General features: G+C 34.1%; 1 protein-coding gene across 5 annotated transcripts in view; it reads right to left on the reverse strand.

Moving 5' to 3' along the window:
- stac3 (SH3 and cysteine rich domain 3) overlaps nt 1-12903 on the reverse strand; it is a 34078-nt gene that overhangs the window by 16349 nt on the left and 4826 nt on the right. For all 5 annotated transcript variants that reach the window (XM_061889859.1, XM_061889860.1, XM_061889861.1 and 2 more), the window contains 3 exons: nt 12035-12113; nt 4083-4236; nt 3917-4014 (listed from right to left, as the gene is read on the reverse strand). In XM_061889859.1, coding sequence (XP_061745843.1) covers nt 3917-4014; nt 4083-4236; nt 12035-12113 — 331 coding nt within the window. The remainder of the gene's footprint in view (nt 1-3916; nt 4015-4082; nt 4237-12034; nt 12114-12903) is intronic.

Consider the following 12903-nt stretch of genomic DNA (forward strand, 5'->3'; position numbering starts at 1 on the left):
GCCCCTGGTCATTAATCAGAGAGCTGCCCCTGGTCACTAATATGAGAGCTGCCCCTGGTCACTAATCAGAGAGCTTCCCCTGGTCACTAATCAGAGAGCTGCCCCTGGTCACTAATCAGAGAGCTGCCCCTGGTCACTAATCAGAGAGCTGCCCCTGGTCATTAATACGAGAGCTGCCCCTGGTCACTAATCGGAGAGCTGCTCCTGGTCACTAATATGAGAGCTGCCCCTGGTCACTAATCAGAGAGCTGCCCCTGGTCACTAATCAGAGAGCTGCCCCTGGTCATTAATCAGAGAGCTGCCCCTGGTCACTAATATGAGAGCTGCCCCTGGTCACTAATCAGAGAGCTGCCCCTGGTCACTAATCGGAGAGCTGCCCCTGGTCACTAATCAGAGAGCTGCCCCTGGTCACTAATCGGAGAGCTGCTCCTGGTCACTAATATGAGAGCTGCCCCTGGTCACTAATCAGAGAGCTGCTCCTGGTCACTAATCAGAGAGCTGCCCCTGGTCACTAATCAGAGAGCTGCCCCTGGTCACTAATCAGAGAGCTGCCCCTGGTCACTAATCAGAGAGCTGCCCCTGGTCATTAATACGAGAGCTGCCCCTGGTCACTAATCGGAGAGCTGCCCCTGGTCACTAATCAGAGAGCTGCCCCTGTTCACTAATCGGAGAGCTGCTCCTGGTCACTAATATGAGAGCTGCCCCTGGTCACTAATCAGAGAGCTGCCCCTGGTCACTAATCAGAGAGCTGCCCCTGGTCACTAATCAGAGAGCTGCCCCTGGTCATTAATCAGAGAGCTGCCCCTGGTCACTAATCAGAGAGCTGCCCCTGGTCACTAATCAGAGAGCTGCCCCTGGTCACTAATCAGAGAGCTGCCCCTGGTCACTAATCAGAGAGCTGCCCCTGGTCACTAATCAGAGAGCTGCCCCTGGTCACTAATCGGAGAGCTGCCCCTGGTCACTAATCAGAGAGCTGCCCCTGGTCACTAATCAGAGAGCTGCCCCTGGTCACTAATCAGAGAGCTGCCCCTGGTCATTAATCAGAGAGCTGCCCCTGGTCACTAATCAGAGAGCTGCCCCTGGTCACTAATCAGAGAGCTGCCCCTGGTCACTAATCAGAGAGCTGCCCCTGGTCATTAATACGAGAGCTTCCCCTGGTCACTAATCAGAGAGCTGCCCCTGGTCACTAATCAGAGAGCTGCCCCTGGTCACTAATCGGAGAGCTGCCCCTGGTCACTAATATGAGAGCTGCCCCTGGTCACTAATCAGAGAGCTGCCCCTGGTCATTAATACGAGAGCTGCCCCTGGTCACTAATCAGAGAGCTGCCCCTGGTCACTAATCAGAGAGCTGCCCCTGGTCATTAATCAGAGAGCTGCCCCTGGTCACTAATCAGAGAGCTGCCCCTGGTCACTAATCAGAGAGCTGCCCCTGGTCACTAATCAGAGAGCTGCCCCTGGTCACTAATCAGAGAGCTGCCCCTGGTCACTAATCAGAGAGCTGCCCCTGGTCACTAATCAGAGAGCTGCCCCTGGTCACTAATCAGAGAGCTGCCCCTGGTCACTAATCAGAGAGCTGCCCCTGGTCACTAATCAGAGAGCTGCCCCTGGTCATTAATCAGAGAGCTGCCCCTGGTCACTAATCAGAGAGCTGCCCCTGGTCACTAATCAGAGAGCTGCCCCTGGTCACTAATCAGAGAGCTGCCCCTGGTCACTAATCAGAGAGCTGCCCCTGGTCACTAATCAGAGAGCTGCCCCTGGTCACTAATCAGAGAGCTGCCCCTGGTCACTAATCAGAGAGCTGCCCCTGGTCACTAATCAGAGAGCTGCCCCTGGTCACTAATCAGAGAGCTGCCCCTGGTCACTAATCAGAGAGCTGCCCCTGGTCATTAATCAGAGAGCTGCCCCTGGTCACTAATCAGAGAGCTGCCCCTGGTCACTAATCAGAGAGCTGCCCCTGGTCACTAATCAGAGAGCTGCCCCTGGTCACTAATCAGAGAGCTGCCCCTGGTCACTAATCAGAGAGCTGCCCCTGGTCACTAATCAGAGAGCTGCCCCTGGTCACTAATCAGAGAGCTGCCCCTGGTCACTAATCAGAGAGCTGCCCCTGGTCACTAATCAGAGAGCTGCCCCTGGTCACTAATCAGAGAGCTGCCCCTGGTCACTAATCAGAGAGCTGCCCCTGGTCATTAATCAGAGAGCTGCCCCTGGTCACTAATCAGAGAGCTGCCCCTGGTCACTAATCAGAGAGCTGCCCCTGGTCACTAATCAGAGAGCTGCCCCTGGTCACTAATCAGAGAGCTGCCCCTGGTCACTAATCAGAGAGCTGCCCCTGGTCACTAATCAGAGAGCTGCCCCTGGTCACTAATCAGAGAGCTGCCCCTGGTCACTAATCAGAGAGCTGCCCCTGGTCATTAATACGAGAGCTGCCCCTGGTCACTAATCGGAGAGCTGCTCCTGGTCACTAATATGAGAGCTGCCCCTGGTCACTAATCAGAGAGCTGCCCCTGGTCACTAATCAGAGAGCTGCCCCTGGTCACTAATCAGAGAGCTGCTCACCTCTCTCAGCCTCGTCTGCTTCCAATGTTCCAACATGTTCTGATCTCAAAGTTCTCTTCATTCCTGAGCTGAGTCTGACCATTTCTTTTCTGCTTTTTGTGCTAAGTTTTCCTCTTAGCTCTTCCGTTAGCTTGCCATGCTATATCAGGCTTGTCTGCTTTATTTGGACATGCAGTCTGATGGACGAGACCTGCCTGCATGTTGCCTCCACACAACTCTTACAATTATACAATAAATACATGTTTTTAAATTATTTATAACTGGAAAACAATTAAAATTAAACAATTTTAATTCTTTCATAATCTTCCAAAATTTCACATTTTTTATTTGATGTAGTAAAATATGCACATTTTTCAGAATTTGCAAAAATCCAATACATTTTTTTTTCAATTCGATCGATTAAAAACACGTACTTTTTAATTTGATGTATTAAAAAAATCAAATTGTTTATTGAAATAAGACAATTAATTTAGGACATAAAAATATGCTGTGATGAGCTGGCGACTTGTCCAGGGTGTACCCCACCTTCCGCCCGATTGTAGCTGAGATAGGCACCAGCGCCCCCAAAGGGAATAGGCAGTAGAAAATGGATGGATGGCTATAAAGTTATGCAGAGGTGTACTTAGAACAATCACACAACAAGTGGATTCTCATCTGAATCTCGATCCGTATGTCGCCTGATTTGAAAATGATCAAATTGATCATTTTCAAAAATCGAATTCAAAAAAGTGTTCATAATTTTCAATATTTTTTCTTTTTTTCTTAAAAAATCACATTAAGATTTGAAAACATTTTCATTTTTCGATCTACTAAAAAAAGACTTAAAAATTTGATGCATTAAAAATCTAATTAATTTTCTTTAATAGAAAATGTTGTTTTATTTTTTATTTTTTACAATTATGAAACATACTTTTTTTTAAAGTTGATTTTTGAAAATTACGAATCAATTAAAAATGGTGTTAAAAAAAAAGCGTTTTGGATGCGAATCAATTTGTTGTGCAGCCCAGTAGAATAGTTGGAAGTACACCTGTGCACTAATTAGTGTTAAAAGTAAACACAAAGACATCGCTCCACTCTCATCAAGAACACGATTTAAAAACTATTTTAACAAATTAAATAATAATATATACATATTTAGGGTTGTAAACACATATCTTACATTTTTGAAATAGATGGTTATCTAGTCATTGGGTGTGAGTTTTTCCTTGCCCTTATGTGGGCTCTAGCGAGGATGTCCTTGTGGTTTGTGCAGCCCTTTGAGACACTTGTGACTTAGGGCTATATAAACAAAGATTGATTGATAGTCGGTGGTGTTTGGAGGCGTGTGGCATTCAGGGAGCGTGGGAGAAGAGAGACTTACTATTTTGCCAAAGCACTTCTGGAACTCCACGTAGGACTGGCAGGAGTGGTGGATGTTGGTCTTGCAGTTCTTGCACCTCAGGGCAAACTTGTTGTTGACTGCCAGCAATCAAGTCAAGTCAAGCTCACCTTGTGCGAGACACAAGCCAAAGAAAAAGCCAACTTACGGACGATCATGCGAGCGCAGACGTCACAGAACTTGGGCTTCTTGCAGTAGTGGTCCTTGAACTTGTGGGGCTTGTCGTTCACACGCAACACCGGGGGAGGAGGCTCCGGCTCCTTCTCCTCCACCTCCACCTCCTCCTCGTAGATGAAGTACACCTGCACGCACACACACACGTCTACTCATCTTCTACTGTATTGTCTACTCATGTAAATCTGCTATTGTGTAGTCACCTTCTATTATGTAGTCATCTAAATCTTCTATTGTGTAATCATCTAAATGTTCTACTGTGTAGTCATGTTCTTTAGTGTAATCTTCTAGATGTTCTATTGTGTAGTCAGGTTCTATTGTGTAATCATATACATGTTCTATTATGTGATCATGTAAAAGTTCTATTGTGTAATAATGTCAATGTTCTATTGTGTAATAATGTCAATGTTCTATTGTGTAATCATGTCAATGTTCTATTGTGTAATATTGTAAATGTTCTATTGTGTAATCATCTAAATGTTCTATTGTGTAATAATGTCAATGTTCTATTGTGTAATCATCTAAATGTTCTATTGTGTAATAATGTAAATGTTCTATTGTGTAATCATGTCAATGTTCTATTGTGTAATCATCTAAATGTTTTGTTGTGTAATCATGTCAATGTTCTATTGTGTAACCATGTACATGTTCCATTGTGTAATAATGTAAATGTTCTATTGTGTAATCATGTCAATGTTCTATTGTGTAATCATCTAAATGTTTTATTGTGTAATCATGTCAATGTTCTTTTGTGTAATAATGTCAATGTTCTATTGTGTAATCATCTCAATGTTCTATTGTGTAATAATGTTAATGTTCTATTGTGTAATCATCTAAATGTTTTATTGTGTAATCATGTCAATGTTCTATTGTGTAATCATGTACATGTTCCATTGTGTAATAATGTAAATGTTCTATTGTGTAATCATCTCAATGTTCTATTGTGTAATAATGTCAATGTTCTATTGTGTAATCATCTAAATGTTTTATTGTGTAATCATGTCAATGTTCTATTGTGTAATAATATAAATGTTTTATTGTGTAATCATGTCAATGTTCTATTGTGTAATAATGTGAATGTTTTATTGTGTAATCATGTCAATGTTCTATTGTGTAATCATGTACATGTTCCATTGTGTAATAATGTAAATGTTCTATTGTGTAATCATCTCAATGTTCTATTGTGTAATAATGTCAATGTTCTATTGTGTAATAATATAAATGTTTTATTGTGTAATCATGTCAATGTTCTATTGTGTAATAATGTGAATGTTTTATTGTGTAATCATGTCAATGTTCTATTGTGTAATCATGTCAATGTTCTATTGTGTAATCATGTACATGTTCCATTGTGTAATAATGTAAATGTTCTATTGTGTAATAATCTAAATGTTTTATTGTGTAATCATGTCAATGTTCTATTGTGTAATAATCTAAATGTTTTATTGTGTAATCATGTCAATGTTCTATTGTGTAATCATGTAAATGTTCTATTGTGTAATATTGTAAATGTTCTATTGTGTAATCATCTAAATGTTCTATTGTGTAATAATGTCAATGTTCTATTGTGTAATCATCTAAATGTTCTATTGTGTAATAATGTAAATGTTCTATTGTGTAATCATGTCAATGTTCTATTGTGTAATCATCTAAATGTTTTGTTGTGTAATCATGTCAATGTTCTATTGTGTAACCATGTACATGTTCCATTGTGTAATAATGTAAATGTTCTATTGTGTAATCATGTCAATGTTCTATTGTGTAATCATCTAAATGTTTTATTGTGTAATCATGTCAATGTTCTTTTGTGTAATAATGTCAATGTTCTATTGTGTAATCATCTCAATGTTCTATTGTGTAATAATGTTAATGTTCTATTGTGTAATCATCTAAATGTTTTATTGTGTAATCATGTCAATGTTCTATTGTGTAATCATGTACATGTTCCATTGTGTAATAATGTAAATGTTCTATTGTGTAATCATCTCAATGTTCTATTGTGTAATAATGTCAATGTTCTATTGTGTAATCATCTAAATGTTTTATTGTGTAATCATGTCAATGTTCTATTGTGTAATAATATAAATGTTTTATTGTGTAATCATGTCAATGTTCTATTGTGTAATAATGTGAACGTTTTATTGTGTAATCATGTCAATGTTCTATTGTGTAATCATGTACATGTTCCATTGTGTAATAATGTAAATGTTCTATTGTGTAATAATCTAAATGTTTTATTGTGTAATCATGTCAATGTTCTATTGTGTAATAATCTAAATGTTTTATTGTGTAATCATGTCAATGTTCTATTGTGTAATCATGTAAATGTTCTATTGTGTAATATTGTAAATGTTCTATTGTGTAATCATCTAAATGTTCTATTGTGTAATAATGTCAATGTTCTATTGTGTAATCATCTAAATGTTCTATTGTGTAATAATGTAAATGTTCTATTGTGTAATCATGTCAATGTTCTATTGTGTAATCATCTAAATGTTTTGTTGTGTAATCATGTCAATGTTCTATTGTGTAACCATGTACATGTTCCATTGTGTAATAATGTAAATGTTCTATTGTGTAATCATGTCAATGTTCTATTGTGTAATCATCTAAATGTTTTATTGTGTAATCATGTCAATGTTCTTTTGTGTAATAATGTCAATGTTCTATTGTGTAATCATCTCAATGTTCTATTGTGTAATAATGTTAATGTTCTATTGTGTAATCATCTAAATGTTTTATTGTGTAATCATGTCAATGTTCTATTGTGTAATCATGTACATGTTCCATTGTGTAATAATGTAAATGTTCTATTGTGTAATCATCTCAATGTTCTATTGTGTAATAATGTCAATGTTCTATTGTGTAATCATCTAAATGTTTTATTGTGTAATCATGTCAATGTTCTATTGTGTAATAATATAAACGTTTTATTGTGTAATCATGTCAATGTTCTATTGTGTAATAATGTGAATGTTTTATTGTGTAATCATGTCAATGTTCTATTGTGTAATCATGTACATGTTCCATTGTGTAATAATGTAAATGTTCTATTGTGTAATAATCTAAATGTTTTATTGTGTAATCATGTCAATGTTCTATTGTGTAATAATCTAAATGTTTTATTGTGTAATCATGTCAATGTTCTATTGTGTAATCATGTAAATGTTCTATTGTGTAATATTGTAAATGTTCTATTGTGTAATCATCTAAATGTTCTATTGTGTAATAATGTCAATGTTCTATTGTGTAATCATCTAAATGTTCTATTGTGTAATAATGTAAATGTTCTATTGTGTAATCATGTCAATGTTCTATTGTGTAATCATCTAAATGTTTTGTTGTGTAATCATGTCAATGTTCTATTGTGTAACCATGTACATGTTCCATTGTGTAATAATGTAAATGTTCTATTGTGTAATCATGTCAATGTTCTATTGTGTAATCATCTAAATGTTTTATTGTGTAATCATGTCAATGTTCTTTTGTGTAATCATGTCAATGTTCTATTGTGTAATCATCTCAATGTTCTATTGTGTAATAATGTTAATGTTCTATTGTGTAATCATCTAAATGTTTTATTGTGTAATCATGTCAATGTTCTATTGTGTAATCATGTACATGTTCCATTGTGTAATAATGTAAATGTTCTATTGTGTAATCATCTCAATGTTCTATTGTGTAATAATGTCAATGTTCTATTGTGTAATCATCTAAATGTTTTATTGTGTAATCATGTCAATGTTCTATTGTGTAATAATATGAATGTTTTATTGTGTAATCATGTCAATGTTCTATTGTGTAATAATGTGAACGTTTTATTGTGTAATCATGTCAATGTTCTATTGTGTAATCATGTACATGTTCCATTGTGTAATAATGTAAATGTTCTATTGTGTAATAATCTAAATGTTTTATTGTGTAATCATGTCAATGTTCTATTGTGTAATAATCTAAATGTTTTATTGTGTAATCATGTCAATGTTCTATTGTGTAATCATGTAAATGTTCTATTGTGTAATATTGTAAATGTTCTATTGTGTAATCATCTAAATGTTCTATTGTGTAATAATGTCAATGTTCTATTGTGTAATCATCTAAATGTTCTATTGTGTAATAATGTAAATGTTCTATTGTGTAATCATGTCAATGTTCTATTGTGTAATCATCTAAATGTTTTGTTGTGTAATCATGTCAATGTTCTATTGTGTAACCATGTACATGTTCCATTGTGTAATAATGTAAATGTTCTATTGTGTAATCATGTCAATGTTCTATTGTGTAATCATCTAAATGTTTTATTGTGTAATCATGTCAATGTTCTTTTGTGTAATAATGTCAATGTTCTATTGTGTAATCATCTCAATGTTCTATTGTGTAATAATGTTAATGTTCTATTGTGTAATCATCTAAATGTTTTATTGTGTAATCATGTCAATGTTCTATTGTGTAATCATGTACATGTTCCATTGTGTAATAATGTAAATGTTCTATTGTGTAATCATCTCAATGTTCTATTGTGTAATAATGTCAATGTTCTATTGTGTAATCATCTAAATGTTTTATTGTGTAATCATGTCAATGTTCTATTGTGTAATAATATAAACGTTTTATTGTGTAATCATGTCAATGTTCTATTGTGTAATAATGTGAATGTTTTATTGTGTAATCATGTCAATGTTCTATTGTGTAATCATGTACATGTTCCATTGTGTAATAATGTAAATGTTCTATTGTGTAATAATCTAAATGTTTTATTGTGTAATCATGTCAATGTTCTATTGTGTAATAATCTAAATGTTTTATTGTGTAATCATGTCAATGTTCTATTGTGTAATCATGTAAATGTTCTATTGTGTAATATTGTAAATGTTCTATTGTGTAATCATCTAAATGTTCTATTGTGTAATAATGTCAATGTTCTATTGTGTAATCATCTAAATGTTCTATTGTGTAATAATGTAAATGTTCTATTGTGTAATCATGTCAATGTTCTATTGTGTAATCATCTAAATGTTTTGTTGTGTAATCATGTCAATGTTCTATTGTGTAACCATGTACATGTTCCATTGTGTAATAATGTAAATGTTCTATTGTGTAATCATGTCAATGTTCTATTGTGTAATCATCTAAATGTTTTATTGTGTAATCATGTCAATGTTCTTTTGTGTAATCATGTCAATGTTCTATTGTGTAATCATCTCAATGTTCTATTGTGTAATAATGTTAATGTTCTATTGTGTAATCATCTAAATGTTTTATTGTGTAATCATGTCAATGTTCTATTGTGTAATCATGTACATGTTCCATTGTGTAATAATGTAAATGTTCTATTGTGTAATCATCTCAATGTTCTATTGTGTAATAATGTCAATGTTCTATTGTGTAATCATCTAAATGTTTTATTGTGTAATCATGTCAATGTTCTATTGTGTAATAATATAAATGTTTTATTGTGTAATCATGTCAATGTTCTATTGTGTAATAATGTGAACGTTTTATTGTGTAATCATGTCAATGTTCTATTGTGTAATCATGTACATGTTCCATTGTGTAATAATGTAAATGTTCTATTGTGTAATAATCTAAATGTTTTATTGTGTAATCATGTCAATGTTCTATTGTGTAATAATCTAAATGTTTTATTGTGTAATCATGTCAATGTTCTATTGTGTAATCATGTAAATGTTCTATTGTGTAATATTGTAAATGTTCTATTGTGTAATCATCTAAATGTTCTATTGTGTAATAATGTCAATGTTCTATTGTGTAATCATCTAAATGTTCTATTGTGTAATAATGTAAATGTTCTATTGTGTAATCATGTCAATGTTCTATTGTGTAATCATCTAAATGTTTTGTTGTGTAATCATGTCAATGTTCTATTGTGTAACCATGTACATGTTCCATTGTGTAATAATGTAAATGTTCTATTGTGTAATCATGTCAATGTTCTATTGTGTAATCATCTAAATGTTTTATTGTGTAATCATGTCAATGTTCTTTTGTGTAATAATGTCAATGTTCTATTGTGTAATCATCTCAATGTTCTATTGTGTAATAATGTTAATGTTCTATTGTGTAATCATCTAAATGTTTTATTGTGTAATCATGTCAATGTTCTATTGTGTAATCATGTACATGTTCCATTGTGTAATAATGTAAATGTTCTATTGTGTAATCATCTCAATGTTCTATTGTGTAATAATGTCAATGTTCTATTGTGTAATCATCTAAATGTTTTATTGTGTAATCATGTCAATGTTCTATTGTGTAATAATATAAATGTTTTATTGTGTAATCATGTCAATGTTCTATTGTGTAATAATGTGAACGTTTTATTGTGTAATCATGTCAATGTTCTATTGTGTAATCATGTACATGTTCCATTGTGTAATAATGTAAATGTTCTATTGTGTAATAATCTAAATGTTTTATTGTGTAATCATGTCAATGTTCTATTGTGTAATAATCTAAATGTTTTATTGTGTAATCATGTCAATGTTCTATTGTGTAATCATCTAAATGTTTTATTGTGTAATCATGTCAATGTTCTATTGTGTAATCATCTAAATGTTTTATTGTGTAATCATGTCAATGTTCTATTGTGTAACCATGTACATGTTCCATTGTGTAATAATGTAAATGTTCTATTGTGTAATCATGTCAATGTTCTATTGTGTAATCATTTAAATGTTTTATTGTGTAATCATGTCAATGTTCTATTGTGTAATCATGTACATGTTCCATTGTGTAATAATGTAAATGTTCTATTGTGTAATAATGTCAATGTTCTATTGTGTAATCATCTAAATGTTGTGTTGTGTAATTATGTCAATGTTCTATTGTGTAACCATGTACATGTTCCATTGTGTAATAATCTAAATGTTCTATTGTGTAATCATGTCAATGTTCTATTGTGTAATCATGTCAATGTTCTATTGTGTAATCATCTAAATGTTTTATTGTGTAATAATGTAAATGTTCTATTGTGTAATCATCTCAATGTTCTATTGTGTAATAATGTTAATGTTCTATTGTGTAATCATCTAAATGTTTTATTGTGTAATCATGTCAATGTTCTATTGTGTAATCATGTACATGTTCCATTGTGTAATAATGTAAATGTTCTATTGTGTAATCATGTCAATGTTCTATTGTGTAATCATCTAAATGTTTTATTGTTTAATCATGTCAATGTTCTTTTGTGTAATAATGTAAATGCTCTATTGTGTAATAATGTCATTGTTCTATTGTGTAATCATCTAAATGTTTTTTGTGTAATAATGTCAATGTTGTATTGTGTAATCATCTAAATGTTTTATTGTGTAATCATGTCAATGTTCTTTTGTGTAATAATGTCATTGTTCTATTGTGTAATCATCTAAATGTTTTTTTGTGTAATAATGTCAATGTTCTATTGTGTAATCATCTAAATGTTTTATTGTGTAATCATGTCAATGTTCTTTTGTGTAATAATGTAAATGTTCTATTGTGTAATCATCTCAATGTTCTATTGTGTAATAATGTCAATGTTCCATTGTGTAATAATGTAAATGTTCTATTGTGTAATCATGTCAATGTTCTATTGTGTAATAATGTAAATGTTTTATTGTGTAATCATGTCAATGTTCTATTGTGTAATAATGTAAATGTTTTATTGTGTAATCATGTCAATGTTCTATTGTGTAATCATGTACATGTTCCATTGTGTAATAATGTAAATGTTCTATTGTGTAATAATCTAAATGTTTTATTGTGTAATCATGTTAATGTTCTATTGTGTAATAATCTAAATGTTTTATTGTGTAATCATGTCAATGTTCTATTGTGTAATAATCTAAATGTTTTATTGTGTGATAATGGAAGTAATGATGCTATTAGTATTGTGTAACAATGTAAGTACTGATGTTAGTAAACACTCACCGTGTCACCGTCCTCCCTCACCACGTTGTCGGGGGCGGGGGGGTTGTCGTGGATGTCCACCGAGTTCTTGTCATCCTCCCTGATCATCACCACAACAATGTTACACTCACAACACTGATCATCACCACAACAATGTTACACTCACAACACTGATCATCAGCACAACAATGTTACACTCACAACACTGATCATCACCACAACAATGTTACACTCACAACACTGATCATCAGCACAACAATGTTACACTCACAACACTGATCATCACCACAACAATGTTACACTCACAACACTGATCATCACCACAACAATGTTACACTCACAACACTGATCATCAGCACAACAATGTTACACTCACAACACTGATCATCACCACAACAATGTTACACTCACAACACTGATCATCACCACAACAATGTTACACTCACAACACTGATCATCACCACAACAATGTTACACTCACAACACTGATCATCAGCACAACAATGTTACACTCACAACACTGATCATCAGCACAACAATGTTACACTCACAACACTGATCATCAGCACAACAATGTTACACTCACAACACTGATCATCACCACAACAATGTTACACTCACAACACTGATCATCACCACAACAATGTTACACTCACAACACTGATCATCACCACAACAATGTTACACTCACAACACTGATCATCACCACAACAATGTTACACTCACAACACTGATCATCAGCACAACAATGTTACACTCACAACACTGATCATCAGCACAACAATGTTACACTCACAACACTGATCATCACCACAACAATGTTACACTCACAACACTGATCATCACCACAACAATGTTACACTCACAACACTGATCATCACCACAACAAT

This window comes from Nerophis ophidion, linkage group LG27 (genome assembly GCF_033978795.1).
Source record: "Nerophis ophidion isolate RoL-2023_Sa linkage group LG27, RoL_Noph_v1.0, whole genome shotgun sequence".
Taxonomy (NCBI): domain Eukaryota; kingdom Metazoa; phylum Chordata; class Actinopteri; order Syngnathiformes; family Syngnathidae; genus Nerophis; species Nerophis ophidion.